The sequence below is a fragment of the Protobothrops mucrosquamatus genome, unplaced genomic scaffold, assembly GCF_001527695.2.
Source record: "Protobothrops mucrosquamatus isolate PMUCROS unplaced genomic scaffold, P.Mucros_1.0 scaffold655, whole genome shotgun sequence".
Lineage (NCBI taxonomy): Eukaryota > Metazoa > Chordata > Lepidosauria > Squamata > Viperidae > Protobothrops > Protobothrops mucrosquamatus.
Genome location: NW_015386944.1, coordinates 375,830 through 393,777, shown reverse-complemented (window position 1 = coordinate 393,777; position 17,948 = coordinate 375,830). Strand labels below are relative to the sequence as shown.

At 59.9% G+C, this 17,948-nt stretch overlaps 1 protein-coding gene across 1 annotated transcript in view; it reads left to right on the top strand.

Annotated features, from left to right (window-relative positions):
- The first annotated feature begins 3,338 nt into the window (after positions 1-3,338).
- IMPDH1 (inosine monophosphate dehydrogenase 1) overlaps positions 3,339-17,948 on the top strand; it is a 25,610-nt gene continuing 11,000 nt past the window's right edge. The window contains exons 1-4 of the mRNA XM_015817921.2: positions 3,339-3,523; positions 16,942-16,990; positions 17,306-17,407; positions 17,635-17,709. Of these exons, the coding sequence (XP_015673407.2) occupies positions 3,339-3,523; positions 16,942-16,990; positions 17,306-17,407; positions 17,635-17,709 (411 nt within the window). The remainder of the gene's footprint in view (positions 3,524-16,941; positions 16,991-17,305; positions 17,408-17,634; positions 17,710-17,948) is intronic.

The window sequence follows — 17,948 nt, the reverse complement described above, 5'->3', positions numbered from 1 at the left end:
GTAACCGTCTCAAGGCCTGCTTCCGTCTCCTCCCCCTGGGCCAACCAGTCGGTATCCAAGCCTTCTCGGATCCGCGCGACTTTGTCATGCAGATATTGAGCAAAATCCTCGGCCCTCCCCTCCAGGGGATCCCCCCCCTCAATTGAAGGAGGGAGCGGGTCACCCTGAAGAGGGCGGCCGGGCGGTTATCTGATGACGCCCATGATTTCTGGAGGCAAGCTGTTCCACTGGTTGATTGTCCTCACTGTCAGGAAGTTTCTCTTTAATTCCAGGTTGCTTCTCTCCTTGATCAGTTTCCAACCATTGTTTCTCGTCCTTCTTCTGGTGCTTTGGAGAATAATTTGACCCCCTCTTCTTTGTGGCAGCCCCTCAAATACTGGAATACTGCTATCGTGTCACCCCTATTTCTTCTTTTCTTTAGACTAGCCAGACCCAAGTCCTGCAGCCGTTCTTCGTATGTTTTTGTCTCCAGGCCTTGGATCATCTTAGTTGCTCTTCTCTGAACTTTTTCCATGGTCTCAACATCTTTTGAAGCGACAGCCTATGATTGTTACATCTGGTCTTAATTTAGGGGGGCAGGGAAAATGGTTCAGTTATTTACTATATATTTGTATGACGCTCATTCTCTATGGCTCTCGGCGACTAATAATAATAATAAAGTTGGAAGGGACCTTGGAGGTCATCTAGTCCAACCCCCGGCTCATCTAAGAAACCCAACAAATCCAGCCCTCCAAATAACAACAATCTCAAGAGCACCATAATAATTTATTTAAAAAAAATTAAAAGCCATGTGTTCCCCAGTGCACCCCAACATTCAACAGACGCCTTTCTACATGAAAAAAAACCCCCAGGTTTTAACTGCTCTCCTGAAGCTCTGGGGAAACCTGCTGGCTGGGGCCCTGGGGTCTAAAAACAGCCAAAGAAATATGAACACCCCCCCGCCGAATTGTGGGAGAACCACGGTCCCTTGACCTCCTGCAACCCACCTGTCTGCTTTCTTTTTCTTTTTTTAAATAATATTTTATTAATTTTCTATTATTACATTTCATTAGTGCTTAATGAACAACGTGTTGTCTGGGTTGATTCGTTTTGCTTAGTAATACAAGTTAAGTTCTTACTCTCTATCCCGTTTTTTCAGCCATGTCTGAAAATATTCTGTATCTTCTTTCTCTTTCTCTTTCTCTGTCCATTTCAGCGCAGTCCAGTATTTTCTTGATTATCTCTTCCTCCAGTGGTGTTTCTTCATTTTTCCATTGCTGAGCAAATACAGTCCTCGCTGCTGTTAATACACGTAATGATAAATATACACTTTGTGTATCCATTTTTTTTCTGGAATTATACCTAATTAAAAAAAAGTTCAGGTTTAAAGTCTACGTGTTTCCCTGACGTTTTTTCCTAACCTGGCAAAACTGAAAGCTGGAGGGACACACACAAACCGCAGCCCTTTGTTTGTTTAACATGAATGGCAGCCCTCCTCACGCAGCACACAAACATGGCATCGGATAAAAAATTAAATAACAGTCTAATAAAAAGAGCCAAAGAAATATGACCACCACCACCACCACCACCACCCGAATTGTGGGAGAACCGCGGTCCCTCGACCTCCTGCCACCCACCTGCCGGCTTTCTAGGGGATCCGGGAGGCTGGTGAAGAGGACAAATAAAAGTTTTAGGGCTCCTGTAAAAGGCAAAGGACGAGAAGTGGGGGGGGGGAGAGCAGACCCGAGGGGGCTTCCCGGAAACCTTCTGATCCTGATGCAGTTGGGGACTCAGACAGACCCCCGAGGCTGGGTGGCTTCCCTGAATCCTCAGAGCCCGGACATTAACTCCCCCTCCCCCCCCCGCCTCCCCCTTTATGCCAGGAAAGCCAACCGGGGCCGCCCCTTTCTCGCCCCCAAAGCGCAGCTTCCCCAGAAAGCCGGAAGAGGGGAACCCCCCTGGGGGGGACGCGCCGGGGCCCGCGCTGGAGGCGGGCAGACCGAGGCAGAGGCGTCGCGGGGCTCCCCTTCTCCCACCCCGACGGCCGCGGCCCCGGCGGGAAGCCGCCCAATGCGGAGCCAAGGACACCGCCGGCCTTTTGGGAGGGTCCGGCTTCCTCCCGACCGGACGGCCGTTCCGCATCCCTACTTGTCGCGCGCGCGCGTGCCCGCCCACGGGGCGCAGGGTCCACAGCGCGGAGTCTGCCGACCTGGCCCAGAGCCGCTGCGGGGCGGGCCGGAGAGGGAGGTCCGGGTGTCCGGGCAGCCGGCCGAGAGCCACAGTGGAGCCGGCGCTTCCCGCTCTCCGCCGGCGAGGCGCTTCCGAGGGGGCGGACACCGGCCGGCATCGCGCCCCCCCCCGCATTCCCCTGCCAAGCAGCGAGAAGGGCCCGCTGCTTTTCTGAGGGCTTCGCGTCCTGGACTCCGCTTTCTCTCCCGGGGGGGGGGAGGGTTATATCCGAAGACCTTTTAAAACCTTCCCCCTCCCGTCTTCCGGGATGGGAGTTAAACTCCGGGGTTACGCAGGGTTTGCACCGGCGGAGGGGGGGGGGCGAGCGCTATTTCAAGCAACCTGCTGGCGCTTTGCTGGGGAGGATGAGCGAAGGAAGCGAGCAAAGGGTCCAGGGCCCCCCCCGTCGCCCCCCTTCCCCGGGCAGGCCTCCGAGGGCGAGGGACGCAGAAGCTCCGGGGCGACTCTGCCCGCCTCCCGCTGCCCGCCCGGGAAGAGCGGCGGGGTCAGGGCGGCAGAGGCGGCGGGCGACCTTGGGGCCCCGCGGCGAAACGTGGCAAGAGGAAGCGAAAGGCCGGGCGGGGGCGAGGCGGCCGGGCGGGTGCGGGGCCTGACGCGCCTTAGCCAGCCACCTGGCATCTGCCGGGGGGGGGGGCAGATTTGCCCGGGCGTCGATCCGGCCTTTAGAGCGCCGCAGTCTCGGAACTCCGGGCGACACGGAAAGCACGAAGCACCCGCGAGACACCCGCGCGAGCCCGGGGGCCACCGCAGCGTTTCTCCCTGCCTCGGAATCGGGCGAGGGGACTCGGGGCCCCTCGGGGTTTCCAGGCAGGAACAGCCTCCGGGGAAAACGAGCGCCCGAGTTCACGGGAGAGAGGATTCGCACTTTGTCCATGCCCAGAGAGTTCGCCCCGTCCCGGCCTCGAGGGCGGGTCTGGGCGGGCCGAACTTAGCCTGGCAGCCCTCCGCCCTCCCTTCCCGGTCCGGGAGGTGGACCGCGGGGCGGGGCGGGCTGGGCGCGGGCGTGGAAAGCCTCCCGGCCGCTCCCGCCCAGCGCCACGCCTGCCGGAGCGCGTCTCCCGCCGCCGCCGCTGCCGCCGCCCGGGCTGCCCGGAGCCGTCGAGGTGGCCATGGACGGGCAGGCGGCGATGGCGCCCTACGACTACAGCCTGATCGTGGGCCCCGTGCAAGAACCGGCCAGCCCCAGAACGCCGCGGCTCGACTCCGCCGGCTGCGCGCCTCTCCACACCGGGCACCGGACCGCGGCGCAGCGGTACAACGCCCGGCTCTGCCAGGCTGGCCTGGAACCCGAGAGGTGAGCGCGGGCGGGTGGACGGGCGGACGGGCCGGGCCCGCGGGGCCCTTTCCAGACACGCGGCCCCCGGAGCGAGGGGCGCGGGGCGGTGGGTGCGCGACGGGTCTCGCGGGGGTTCTGCGCCGCTGGCTCCGACCAGCCCGCCCGCCGCTTCCAACCGGGGAGGGCAAAGTATCCTCCCAGCCACTCCGGTCCGCGCTTGCCCAGCCAGCCCTGCAGGGTAGGCTTCAGGCTTGAACCGGCTGGTTCTCCTTGGCCGGCCTGGTATCGTCGCCTTCCGACGGGAGGAATGGACGGTCTCTGCCGGAGCGGATCTCTCGGGCATCCCCTGTGCCTGGGATCTGGGATCATTTTCTCACTTACTTAAAATATTCGAGCTTGACCTGAGATTGAATTCTGCCTTTAAATCGACATTCTGGATTTAGAAAGCATATTATAATCTTCTTCATATTTTCCTTGAATGAATGGATCCTCCATCTTGGGGAGCAGTCTATCTCTGAATACCAGTTGCTGTGACACCAGGAGTGAGTGGCTGCTCCCCCCCCCCGCGCCTTTCCTGAGGGAATCCCTTGTTAGGTGGGGAGCAAAGGACACTCCCCCCTTCACTGCTCCTAGTGTGGCTTGGCTTGTACTGTATTTTGCAGCTCCTGTTGTGAAGTAGGTCAGAATTCCTCCCCCCCCCCAAAGGTTCAGCACTAATGCCGAGCATAGCCCGGCTACAATCGGGCAGTAACCCGCTTTGACCATCCTGTCAAACAGCGTGGGATGCTGTGTTTTAGCCATGATTTATGAGAGAACTGGGTTTCTTGGATGCTAACCTACCATCCAGGCTTCGTAAGCCACAGTGACACCCCAGGGCAAAATCACCACGTTGAGGTCAAGGATACATAAATGGATTCAGGAGAGGCTGTCTGCTCTCTGGGTGTCTCTCTCTGTACTTCAGGAGCTTCAAGCAAGAGAGGAGGCACCCTCTCCCCTCCCCGCCACCCCCCCACCCCACCCCGCCATTGAGTGTTGAGTGCGGATTTTGCTCTCCCAAAGAACCCCAGAAGTTCCTCACCCAGCTCCCTGCTGGGGACTGGTGGCTGTGGCACAGCTGATCCTGAAATGGGGCCGCCAGCCTCACCTATTAGGGGTGGCCCAGAAATCTTGTGCAGACTAGTTGGGAAGGGGCAGTGCAGCCCCCCCCCCAGTACTTGGGGTGTGTGTGTGTGTGTGTGAGAGAGAGAGAGAGAGAGAGAGAAAGGCCAGGATGAAGATGGGTGGCCCTTGGTCCTCCTTTCTGCCTGGAGCTCCAGGGGGAGACGAGACGGCCGGTGCTCACTCACACCTGGGCTGTGCCTGGGCTCCTTGGAGGGAAGCACCTGGCTGGCCGGCCAGGGTGGGGAACCATGAACAGAGTCAGAGGAATCGCAGGGACCAAAGGAACCTGCGACCTCCTCTCCTCAACCTGCATGATGGCTGGGCTGTCTGAAGGGTCGGGTTGCAAAACCCAGGGGTGGGAGGAAGGATCATCCATGGGAGCCGGTTCAGACAAGATGCAAGTCCAGGCAGAAACAGGACTGGCAGTTTGTGCTGGAATAGGTTTTGCTTGGCTCCGCAGGTTGTCTGAACTAGCCAGGGTGCTTCGTGAGCTGGCTGTGGGATGACCTAGGTTGTGAGAACCCAGCCATTGTGGGCGCGAGTGTGCTTGAAACTCCGCGTCTGCCAGTGGTGGGCCCTCCACACGCAGGGTCTTCCCCTCAGGGCACCACCCTTGGGAGCCCCCTCCGCTCGGGAGGCCGAGTGGGTGGGGAGGCCTGAGGGGGGGGAGGTTCAGGGCCCACTGGCGCCCAAACAACACCGTGGCCTTTCCCCCCCCTTTCTGTTTGGGAAACGAGCGTGACCTGCCTTGAACCAATCGGATGGGGCAGGATCAAACTCCTGGCCATTGATAAACCTTCGCTGGGGTTGTTTGTGCCAGAGTTGGAGTTAACGTGTCCTTTCAGGCTGGACAGAGAGAGAGAACTGAGTAAACAAACTCCTCAGCATAAACACCAGGTGTATTGTTGTGTTTGTGAGCTGCCGAGAGTCCACTGGAGGGGTCGGCTGTAGCCCTGGGCAGTCTGGGTCAGCAGGCCTGCAGGAGACTATTGGACTCACACTGGTGTGTGTGTGTGTGTTCTTTTTCTGCAGCCCCGTGGAGAGTGAATTGGGGGTGAACCCCACAGAAAACAGCACAATTGCCATTATTAAACAGATGTTGAATAACATCTGAATCTTTCCTCCCCTTGAAAATCAGCTTAAGAGAAGGTAGGCAGGATCCTGCTCTTAGACAAGGTGGGGACCTTGGGATCTAATCCTGAGAGAGGGCTCTCCAAACTTGGCCCCTTTAAGACGGGTGGACTTCAATTCCCAGAATTCCCCAGCCAGTGCTGGGGAATTCTGGGAACTGAAGTCCACCAGTCTTAAAAGTTGCCAAGTTTGGAGACCCCAGTTCTAGATAGACAGGCAGCATTCCTTAAATGTCAGACATTTTGGTTTCATAGAATTGGTTTGGTGACCCATTTTTTAAAAAAAGATTTACTTGCTATCTTGGAATTCCCACATTTTCAACTTGTGCCAAAAAGACGTGTGTGTCTGTGTGTGTGTGTGAGAGAGAGAGAGGGGGGGGTGTTCCCCCTAGAATTGGCTGCAATAAAAAAAAGACAAGTTTGGTAACTAGTTAAAAACAAGTTGAGTTCCTCTGACCGTTAGAAGTATCGGGGGGGGGGAGCTCTGGGCCACCCCAGCAGTGCCAGCTGCCCCTGCACCAAGCGCAGCATACGCCCTTCAGCCCTTCCGCCCAGGTCAAAGGATGGCGGTTGTAGCCCTCCTGTGCTTTGCCTGTATGTGTGAATGTGTCCGCTTTGCAAGGGGAGGGGCAGGCCTTTGGTGCTGCTTTTCGCCAAAGACCTCCATCCTCAAGTCACATCCATTCAAGGCCCAGAGGCTGTGGCCTGCCTGGCTGACCTGGGGGGGGGAGATCCTTTGGGCCACCGCACCCAACTATGGAGGAGGGGGTGCAGCTGCCGGCCCCTTGACCCCGAGAAGCCCAGCTGACTGGAGAGCTGGGAGGGTGGTGGTGCGCGGAGACCCTGCCTGATGCAGCCAAGCCTGCCAGGGAGCTGCCGAAAGGAGAGTCGTGCTGCACAGAAGGCCGGGCCCAGCTGGTGAGGCCGGTCAGAGGGCAGCGATGCCCAGGCCAGACCTTTGAAACCCCTGGAGTGGGGGTGCTCACATCCATGCAGAGGCTGTGGGGGGGGGGACAATGGCTCACCTAATCCAGAGTCAGACAAGCTGCACATTCAGACACTGAAGAAGGGGAGAGCCATGTTTTGGGTCCTAGCCCAGTGGGCAGAGCTGCTGACCCCTGCCCTGGCCCAGGCCACCATCTCCCTGGTGGAAAGGGTGGGGGTGTTCTGAGAAGGGCCAGGCCCCTCCTGCTGTCTCCATCTCTGCTCCCAGCCAAAATGACAGCACATCAGCAGCCATAAGTCACAGCCTGACCTGGCCTAGCTGGCAAGGGAGGTGCAGCTTCCCCTGGCTCTTGGCAAGGGGTTGCCCAGGCTGGGTCACCATAGGAGGGTGGGGAGGAACAGGACAGGTAGCCTGGCGGCTCTTGCAAGCCCTTTCACGGGGTCAATCCGGTCTTGAGGAGATCTGGTGACCTCTGTCCATGGCAGGGCCCCCAAAGAAGCGGATCACAACCAGCAGGAGGGCATCACGGTGTAATTCTTCGATCCACGTCAGCCCTGGTTCAGGATCCCAGGGGGCATCGGGTGCTGTCGATCTGTGCTATTCACTCTGCCAATGTCAGGTGGTCTACTCTAGCCGGACCCAGAAGCAGATGTGCAAAAGCACGACAATTTGTGGGCGAGGGTGGTTGTGCTGTCCTCCCGATGCCATGACCTGACCCCTGAGGATCCCCCCCCAACTGCCCGGCTGAGCTTCTGCAGATCCCCGCTCTGGCGGTCCTCGTCCTGGCAGCCTTGCCCGCTGGCACTTGCGCACACCACGGCCTGCCTTGCCCTCGGGCAGCCTCCCCGGCCTTGGTGCTGAGCTGCCGCTGGCCCTGCCCTGCCCTGCAAAGCGGCTTCCCCCGGGGGCTATTTCTGCCTCAGGACAGAGAGTGACGTGCGGCCGCTAATCCCTAAAGCCCTGAAGGGACCGGCTCAGCCACAGGGAAGCACAGGGCAGAAACCGGCAGCTCAGTGGGGTGTGGGTATGTGTGTGTGTGTGTGTGTGTGTGCATGTGCCGTCCCTCACACTTCTGCCTGCTGAGGGTCGGCAGCTGCCCTGGGGAGGCAGTTGGGGGTCCCACTGGTGCCAGGAACCGGTGTGGAGCCGTCCTGCTTGTAACTGGTCACTTGGACAGGAGGGCTGGCGTCTCCCCACAGGAAGGATGCACCGGGTGCTTCTGGGCCCCTTGGCTGGACCCACATGGCTTTCTCCTGGGTGCCTCCCCTTCCTGCCTCTGTGGGGGGCAGGGTTGGCTGAAATGAAGCAAACTTGGAGAATTTTACAAGAGTGCATTCTCTCCACAACCCAATTTTCCTCCGGCTGGGCTTTGCCAGGTGCCCAAAGAAATAAGATAAGATAACCTTTATTATCATTTTTATACTGTGGGCACAGTGGCACACATCAAAAATGAAATTTAGTTGCCTGCTCTCAAAGAGAAACACATACATGACACACACCTAAACATACTATGAACTTCCTTTCTTTCTTTTCCTAAGCTGCCCGATGCCACCCTGGCCAGTCAGGGACGGAGACAGAAGCGTGCCCAGTTACCACCCCCACCACCCCGTCCGCCCACTGACCATCTGCTGGGCTTCAAAGCTGAAGCAGCCCTTTTGCAGGCAGCCCTGGGGCTGAGCTGGCCTGGCCCCACACCTGGACCGGGAGGGGCTAGGAGTGCCCCCTCCCATCTCTCGGCCCAGGCTGCCCCCCTCCACTTTGGCAACCTCTCTGAACTCAGTGTGTCCCCCCCCCGCAAGAGAAGGGCGGCCTTGGTGCTCCGTCACGCTGCAGGGCTCCACAGCCACCTGCCTCCCTTCCCTGCAGTGGAGCTACACAAACAGCAGCAGCAGCAGCAGCAGCCCTGGTTGCTGGGGCCCCGAGGCTATTTTGCTGGTTCTGGGGGGTCCCTGGAGGTGTAATTACCTAGGCAAGTTGTTCAAGGCAACAGGTTTTCTCTGTGTGTGTGTGTGTGTGTTTGTGTGTGTGCATGTGCATGTGCATGTGTGTGTGTGTCTGTCTGGAGACAGGAACTGCTGCCACCTGCAGGCTTCCAGTTAGTGCCTCCCGGTCCCCAGAAGTCAATCCAGCCAAAGCTATAGTAGTGGGAAAGGTTCAGGAGGGAGGAGGAGAGTGGCTGGAGACCCCCGAGACCCCCTGCCTTTGGAAAGTGGGGGGGGGGAGGACCAGGGTTTTCCCAGGAAAGGGGGACCCCAGCCCCAAGGCTCTCCCCTGGGGCTTTCCTGGCTGCGGGGGGGGGGGGGGGGAATCCCTGTAGGGGTGCTTCGCTGCCAGTTTTCAGCAGCCTCTCAATCGATGCCCAGGGCTGGACCCAAGGCAGGGCTGGGGGGCAGCCGCAGCTTCAGCCCCTCCCTCCATCGCAATGAAAATCAGTGTGGGAAGAAAAGACTGTTCAACCTCAGGTGCTCCAAAGGTTGGTGTTTAAGGACACCTCTAGCCCAGAGGGAGACACTCTGACTTTTTTTCTGAGGGCAGAGGGGGCTTCATGCCCTCTTCCAAGGGAGGGGGGAATGCCTGAGCCCCCCCCCCCCACTAGGCAAGCTGCTGAGGGGGGAGGGAGTCTTCTTTCAAAGGTCATCCTCACTTCAGACTTGCACTGAACATGGGGTCAGGATCTGTGATCCGTTTGACCAGGCATGGCCAGCTGAGACCCCCCACACACATACATACATATCCTGTCCACCCCCAATGGATTCTTCTCCTCCAGTTTGCATCTGCTCAGAGTTGTACTGGGAGAGCTGGACTGAGGTTTTCAGTTAGGCCAGTAGGGGGCAGCAGACGCCCAGAGCCCTGCTAATCGTCCTGAGCTCACGGATGTATGGCAGAGGAACGGCTGGGGAATTCTGGGAGTTGAAGTCCACAAGTCTTAAAGTTGCCAGGCTTGGAGATCCCGGGGACAGGGTAGCCCCAAATCAGGAGCAGCCTGATTGCCTCTTTCCGGCCACAGGAGCGTTCATCTGCTGCACAGATACATACATGTACACAACACACACACAGAGTGCCCACCTATGAAGGGCAGGAAGGAATCGGGGTCCCCTCTCACCATGAAGGACTGTCAGGGGTTGGTTAAATCTTCACCACCCGTCAGAAACACATTTAGGGCCCGATTAAGGGAGGCACTTAATTGTTTTGCCATGCAAGGAAGGGGAAACTTCACCCAAGGGGAGTTACAGCCCCCCCCCCAGCCCTCCCCCCTCGTCAGCTGCTGCTCAGTCTGACTGGGATTCTTCAGCCCAATTTTCGGTTTTTCCAGGATGCCAAATCACAAGATGAAGCAGCAGCCCCAACGCACAACGAGGGGAGGAGACCAGGGCAAATTCCAGCCTTGCGGAACGAAAGTGATGATCCAGCGATTCCTTCTGGGTGGGGCATGTTTTGAACAGTCCTGAAGCTGTTCTTCACCCCCCCACCCATTGAAGAAACGCAGTGTGCCCCCCCCCCCGGTCCTTCAGGCTTCCGGGAGGCCATATCCCATGGTTCTGGCCGTCCCCTCTGGACAAGGGGATGCCCTCCCAGAAGAGGGGGTGCCAACTTCCGTCCCGCTCCCCAGTCCCCAGCATAGGGGGCACCTGCTCGAGGGTCTTCTGGGCCTGTCCTCAAGAGGCCACCAACTTGGCCTCAGTGTGGATGGAGAGGATGGAGAGCTCCGGGGCTTCCAGGCTCTATTGCAGGGGTAGTCAACCTTGGCTCTTTTATGACTCGTGGACTTCAACTCCCAGAATTCCTGAGCCAGCACAGCTGGCTCAGGAATTCTGGGAGTTGAAGTCCACGAGTCATAAAAGAGCCAAGGTTGACTACCCCTGCTCTATTGCTCTAGTGTTGCCAGCCAGCTTGGAGCCCACTAAGCCGGGATGAGCCTCTGCGGAGCTGCCTATTGTGCCAGCCTGGGGCTCTAAGGAGGGGGGAGCGGCTGTGGTGGGCAGCGGGACAGGCTTTGCCCGGGCACAGCAGCTCCTCAGCGCTTGTGGGCACCGGAGCTGTCTTGGACCCCCTGCCCTGCACTCTCCAACCCAGAGCAGCTTCTGTCACCCCCCTCCGCCCTGGGGTCTTTGGCTCAGCCATCTCAAACTCCTGGAGTGTTCAGCAACTCTGTGTGGGTGTGTGTGTGCGTGCGTGTGTGTGCGTGGTGAGGGGGACGCACACCTCCCCACTTGCCAATTCTTGGAACTCCAAATTGCTGTCAGCGGCAGGACTAGGCTCCAGGCCAGCAGAGGAACAGGGGTCTCTGTTTCTTGCTGAGGACTTTTAAGGCAGCCAAGTCATCTGCCAGCTAGGAGGTTCAGGTCTGTGGGGTGAGCCAGGCCCCTTGCCACACTGACCTGCACCCTCTCCAGCCCAACGGGGGCCGAGGGGGCAGGTGGCTCAGGGCAGGAACCTTGGCCCTGGAGCAGCCATGCGGGCCTCACACCTCCAGCCGCCTGCCGGACTAACTCAGTCCTTGTTTGTGTAAACAGAGGCACAGAGTCAAAATCAGGTGAAGTTCTAGCACCGCTTTATAAAGCCTTAGTGAGGCCACACCTGGAATGCTGCATCCGGTTTTGGTCACTACATTACAAATGTTGAGACTTTGGGGAAAGTAGAGAAGAGCAACTGGGATGATCGAAGGCCTGGAGACAAAAACATTTGGGTTTGGCTAGTCTAGAAAAAAAAGGAGGAGGGGTGACATGATAGCAGTCTTCCAGTATTTGAGGGGCTGCCCCAGAGAAGAGGGGGGGTCACCCTCTTCTCCAAAGCCCCTGAGGGCAGGACAAGAAGCAACGGATGCAAACTCATCAAGGAGAGATGCAATCTGGAATTGAGGAGGAATTTCCTGACAGTGAGGACAATCAGGCAGTGGAGGGGCTTGCCGTCAGAAGTTGTGGAGGTTTTTAAGAAGAGACTAGACAGCCACTTGTCTGGAATAATATAGGGTCCCCTGCTTGAGCAGGGGGTTGGACTAGAAGACCTCCGACGGCCCTTCCACCGCTGTTCTGAATTGAAAACGTCTTCCTGCCGCATTCAGGTGGGAGCCCAGCCACCGGCAGGGCAGGGCAGGGCAGGGCAGGGCAGGGCAGGGCTGATGTTCCTCAGCTGGGAGGTTTGCCCAGCCAGAGCGGCCCCTTCGGCCGAGGCTCGGCGTGGGCTTCTATTCTACCACACAGGAGCATGATGGGAAACGTTACGGGTGCTAGAAAGGCACCTGTTCTTTCAAGCAACTGTGGCTCTGCCTGGAACTACAGTTCCCAGGGTTCAACAGGGCAGCAATGGTCAACCTAGCCCAGGATGTGGAAAAGGCCCTGCTCTTATCTGCTGCCGGCTAGGCCTGCACCCTGGAGAGCGCTTACCCGGTCCTGCCCCCTCCCCCCGAAAGTGGCACCCCGCCTCAGTCCAGGCGCTCTCGGGGCTGCTGTGCTGGGCCTTGGCCTTGAGATCCTAGATGTTGTCCTTTGGGGAGCAAGGCTTCTCTCCTCCCCCCCCCCTTTTTCTTGGCAGATGGACCCCCTCAGCTCCCCCCCCCCCGCATGTGTTCCTGGAACCTCAGTGCCAGCCTTTGTATTCTCCTTCCCAGGGGGGGGAGCCTCGGCTGGGGGCAAATTGGAATCACGGGTCTGGGAAGGAGGCAGGCGTTTAATTGAGCCTGGCTATCATGCCCTGGTCAGGAGATCCGGATGAGCTCGTGGTGGCCACTGCCCATCAGGAAGGGGGTGCAGATGCGGGGGGGGGACGTCAGCTGGGCTCTGTGCCACGAACCCCAAGGTGGAGCTGGTTTGCACCAAATGCCAATCTGAGACACACGGGGGGGTATGGGGGTTGCGAGACCCTTGCCCCCCCTCTCCTGATCCCTGTGGCCAGGCCGTCCGTCAGCTGGACTGAGGTTGGGCTGGGCTGCTGGGGCAAAGCATAGCCACTAGGCCTTCCCACCGGATGGCGGAATGAGGAGGGGGTTCCTGGGTTTCTCTTTTGGCTTCACTCAAAGGGGCCGCTCAGAAAAATAAAGAAACAGCCACAACAGCCTGATAAAGACAAGTCAAAATCACAGAAAAAAGTGAATTTGGCCTGGAGGAAGAGCTTGTCCCCTCCCCCCGCCCCTTTCTGGGCCAGGGAGGGACGGGGCCACCGCAGCCACCCTGGGGGGGTGGGGTGGGGAAAGGCCCCTGGGGGAGGGCCAGCACGAGGAGCCCCAGGGCCGCCTCTCCTCCTGACCCTCCTCAGACAAGTCCCTCCCCGGGCAGACCCCGACCCCGACCCCGACCCGGGCCCGCCCAGCCAGGGGAATCCCAGCGGAGGCGTCTGCAGGGCAGCCCGGGCGGGGAGGGGCGCGGGGGGGGGCGGAGGCCAGGCTGGCCCAGGGAGGGGCCGCCCCAGGCGAGGGGGGGGGGGCTGCCTTTGCCCAGCCGATTCGGAGTTCGCCGACTGAGGCCCCGGTTGCGGGCAGGAAGGCCGCCGGAGCCAGGTCACGCGAGCCCCGGTCACGAGCCCCGCTTCCCGGCCGAAGGAAGCGCCGGCCAGCCTCGCGCGAACCGGGCTGCCTCCCGCCGCCGCCGCCGCCCACAGCACGTGACTCTCCGGGCCCGGGCGCGGCGGCCGCTGCCTCCCGGCGGGCCGGGGACGAGGGGAGGCGCGCCGGTGCCCCCTCCGAAGCCCCGCCCTCCCGGGCTCAGGTAGGGCGGGGGGCGGGGGCGGGNCGGCGCCCGGGCGGAGGATCCGGGGGGGCAGGGCGGGGGGGGGCGGCCTGGAGGAAGCGGCGGCGGCGGCGGCGCACGTGGCTCTGCGGAGCGGGGCGCACCTCTGCCCGGCCTGGGAAGGTCCGCGCCCTGCCCGACGCTCGGGGGCCGGCCGGGCGCTGCGGGCTTGCGCGAGTCCAGGCGAGGGGCTGCTGGCGACGCGGAGGCAGCGCGTGGAAGGGCCGCCCGCCTCGCCTCGCCTCTCCGTGGTGGCTGGAAGGCGGCGGCTGCCGGAGGGGAGAGGGACCCCGTTGCTGCCGTGGGCAGAAGCTGCCCCCCTTTGCTCAGCTGATGGTGCCTCCGCCCCCCCCCCCGACCTCCAGCTGAGCCATTGCGGGAGGCCCGTGTCTGGGCCGAACCGCGTCCACGCAGCAGCTTAGAGGGGTCTCTGCCGACCCCTTTGACTGAGAAGCGGGCCCTGGGCAGAAACCGTTGCGAGCCAGACCTGGCCTGCAAAACCAGCCTCCGCAGCATCCCTTCGCCCCGGCCCTGGGCGGAGGCAGGGGTGCCTGGAGCCTGGTTGGCAGCTGGGCAGGGGCCCGCCCCTCCTGCCCCTGAGAAGATGCTCTTCTGCAGGGGGGGGTGCAATGCCACCGAGAGGGTCTTTGGGCCAGGCTTTTCTCCCCATCGTCTTGGAAGTCTTAAGGCTCCAGGAGTGTTTACTCGGAGGGGCTGCTACGTACCCCCACGGTGCTGCTTACATCCGGGTCCAAATGTGTGCTGGTGCAACTGGGCCTGGCCCCACTGCACACCTGGGGCCGCCTGTGGTGGGGATAGGCCTTAGCCTCCTGCCCCTGGGCTGGGGGCTTTCATGCCTTTTAAAAGGTCAGTGCTCTGAGGGTGGGAAACCCCAGGATGGGGAGGGGCTTCTCAACCACCTTGGCAGCCTCTTCATGCCCAATGGGGCCTGGGCCCCAGATCAGGGCCCTGAACCCAGGGCTGGACAGGCCTCAGCCTGGCTTGCCTTCCTACTAAGAGGCACTGCAGGGACTCAGCAGGCAACAGGGGTAGAAGCAGACGGGCGCCTCCTTTGGCGCAGCAAGAGCCCAGCACTGCCTGTCCCCATGCAGGGGGGCTGCAGCGGGGTCCCCCACAAAAATAGCAAAGCAGGGAGAAGTGAGGCAGGACCGTGGGGGGGGGGGGCAGGCTGAGCATCCTGTCAGCTTTGCAGATCATTGTGCAGACTTTGCCGGAGGGGGGAGGCCTTCCGTTCTTGGTCCTGGTTTCGGAAAAAGGGAAGGAAGGAACGGAGGAGCCGAGAGGAGTTCTCCACGTGTGAGGTGCATGGGGGGGGGGCCCAGCAAAGGAGTCCCCTTGTGGCTCTGTCAACAACCAGACTTTTCTAACTTGTGCTGATTTCGCTGAATGTGTGCAGCTCCTTCCACACCTGTTTCCTTGGTTGGGCTCCCCCCTCCAGCTGTGGGGGGTCAGTGGGCACTCCAAAGGTGGACTCGCTCCTCCCCCACCTCCGGTTTCACTTTCAGTGCTTCTCGGCCAAGCAAGGTTTATAATCAAGTGGGCATTTGTTTCATTTCTCCTTTCCGACAGAGAAAACCAGCGGTTAAAATTAGCTCCTTCTGAACCGCAAGAGCCGTTGGGGCCAGAGAAGTGGGGTGCCCCCTTCCTCGGAGTTAGGGGCAGGGGCCTCTCTTTGGGGGCTGGGGCTGCATGCCTTCTTCCCAGTCTGCAGGCCCGGTTTTACTTACGTTTCCTTTTTAAATCTCTTCAGGGAAATTGTTAGGATATTTCCCATGTCGATAAAGGCCCTGCTTAATGGCAGGTGTAAACAGCCCCGGTGTTTAACCTGTCTGGTTGCTTCTTTCCAGTGGTGGGCTCTGTTAATGTTTGACTGCTGAGCCTTGCCCAGAATCCTTTAGGGCAGAACTTGTCAAGGTGGCAGACCCCTGCTTTAGGGGACGGGCTGGGCACCGATGTTTTAAACAAAACACTGGTTTTCGAAGCTGGCAGGTGGCATGCCCAGAGCCTCCTCTTTCAGGGCTGGGGGTGGTGGCTGGTGAGCTTTTGATCACCCACTCACACCAGCCGGGGGGGGGCAGTCATCCTGAGTCTGGGGCTTGTGGGAAGGAGGGTCTGATCTTTGTTAGGCTCTGTCCCAAATTAAATTGATATTCATTTGCTCTTCGTTTGGGCACCTGCCGGGCCTCGTGGAACGTGTCACTTAAATGCCTTCGGTTCACGTTTCAAGGAGAGAATGTGTCCCCACAGGTCAGCTCTGCTGGAAATTGGGGGTGGGGGCCTGTGGGCAGGGTTGAGCCAGGCTGCTCAGAGTGGGGGTCTGTGCAGGGATAAGGGAGCAGCGCCTTGGTCCCTGCACCAAGGTCATGTGCCCGTCACCGAGTGCACGGACTGCCCAGGGAGAAGGCGGGGTCCTTTTCCGCTTTAAAGCTGAGCATGCGGTCAAAGGGAGAAGGGGCGATGATGCAGGGGTCTCGGAATGGGGCGGGGGGCCTTTGGGAAAGCTTCCTCTGGGGTTTGAAAGACTGGCTTGGATCCACTTTGTTTCCTGATCGAAACCTCGGCAATTTTGATCTAGTTGAGGATTTACAATTTGTTTTGCCTTGCTGGCATCGTCTCATGTGTATAAACTCTGTTGTATTAAAATTGAAAAGTTAGATAAAGGTTCAAAGCCCTTTCGGGGTATCCCCAGTTCACAGTTCAGAGTTGGCACAGCCTTGAACTCTATCCAGTGAATAGAAAACCTTTGTGCAAGTTAAACACCACGGGAAGCAGAAACGGAGAAATCGCAGCCCAGCTCTAGGCAACGGGCTGGTTCAAAGTACAGGCTGGGTCGTGGGGGATGAGGTTAAACAGGCCCCCACCCTTTCCAGTCTTGTAAACTGCACTGCTGCTGCCTGTTCTTTCTTATTTGTGCTACAGAGGAGGGCAACTGAACACACACACACACACACACACACACACACACACACACACTCTGGACAATGTTGGTGATGTCTCTTTGATCTGAAAAGGTACTTTGGCTGACCAACAGCCTTGCAGCCTCCTTCTCCTCTGCTGCCCAGCAGTTTCTGGCTGGATTCTGGCCAGGTTATGTTAGGGTGTGCTGACTTTTGGAGGGCTGGCGACGGAGGTGGTGTGGCTGTCCCAGCCCTCCTGGTGACCTTCCACGTTGCTCTGGCAGCTGGAGGCTCCTCGCAGTGGTTCTCTTCCTTCGTGGTCGGTGCCTGTCCGTGGTTTAAGTGGGGAGAGGTTGGGGTGTGACATGTCCCGGACTGATGGATGAGAGAGGAGGGGTCCAGTGTTGGGTTTCTTGGCTGTGGAGCTGCCCAGAGTTGCATTTTACCAGATGGGCAGCCGCATCAGCTGCGGGCTGCATGTGGTGCCAGGCCAGGAGTGGTCCGCCTCCTGCTTCCCGTTGCATCGGGCATGGGGTGATGTCTCTGCCTCTCTCTGCAGTGACTTCCTGATCCTTCCTGGCTTCATCGACTTCACGGCAGATGAAGTGGTGAGTCTGGCAGGGGGCCTCTGGGGAACCCATCATGGGTGGAGGGGGCACAGCCGTCCTGTTCAGCTCCCTTGCGCTGAGAGCTCCAACTTGGCTCCTGTGGCTTCGCTCGGCCATCAGTGTCCGAGGGGCAGATCGCTCACCCCCAGGTCGCCCCCTCCCCCAGTTTCAGGTCCTCCTTCCTCACCATCAGCCTTAGCTTCTCTGCAAGGCTGAAAGGGGGAGGGGTGCCTTCCAGCTTGGCCTGGGAGAGGACGGGGGAGGGACACCTGGTGGACAGAAGACCGAGCTGACCCTCACCCTCCTCCCTTGCAGGACCTGACCTCCGCTCTGACCCGGAAAATCACCTTGAAGACCCCCCTTATCTCCTCCCCCATGGACACCGTCACGGAGTCGGACATGGCCATTGCCATGGCGGTGAGCTCTTCCAGGGCCGAACCCTCTGGGGTGGGTGGGGCACTCAATGTGGGTCTGAGGATGCCCAGGGGATGAGCTCCTCCCGGACCCCCTTTCCCCAGGGGAGGCCAAAGCAGGGGCACTTCCGCTCTGGGGCCAGAGGGCAGAAGCCACGGCTGCTGCCTGGGCTGGGCAGCCCCCCCCCCCCGGCCCTGGGACTTCAGGGCTCCCCGTCTTTCCCCCTGCAGCTGATGGGGGGCATCGGGATCATCCACCACAACTGCACCCCGGAGTTCCAGGCCAACGAGGTCCGCAAAGTGAAGGTGAGTGGCAGCTGCCGGTCCTTGGAGCTGTGAGTCAACACGTGTGAGGGCTGGGCTGGGTGTGGAGCCGGTCCAGAGACGCCAGCAGGAGGGGGCGTCTGGATGCTCTTTGGCTGGCCCAGCAGTGGGAGCCCCCTCCCCCCAGACTTGCCCGCCAGGCTCCCCCCCAGGTAAGAAGGCAGAGAGAGAGAAAGGGGAGGGGGGGCGGCTCTGCAGAAAAGGCCTCTCCTCCCTCCCTC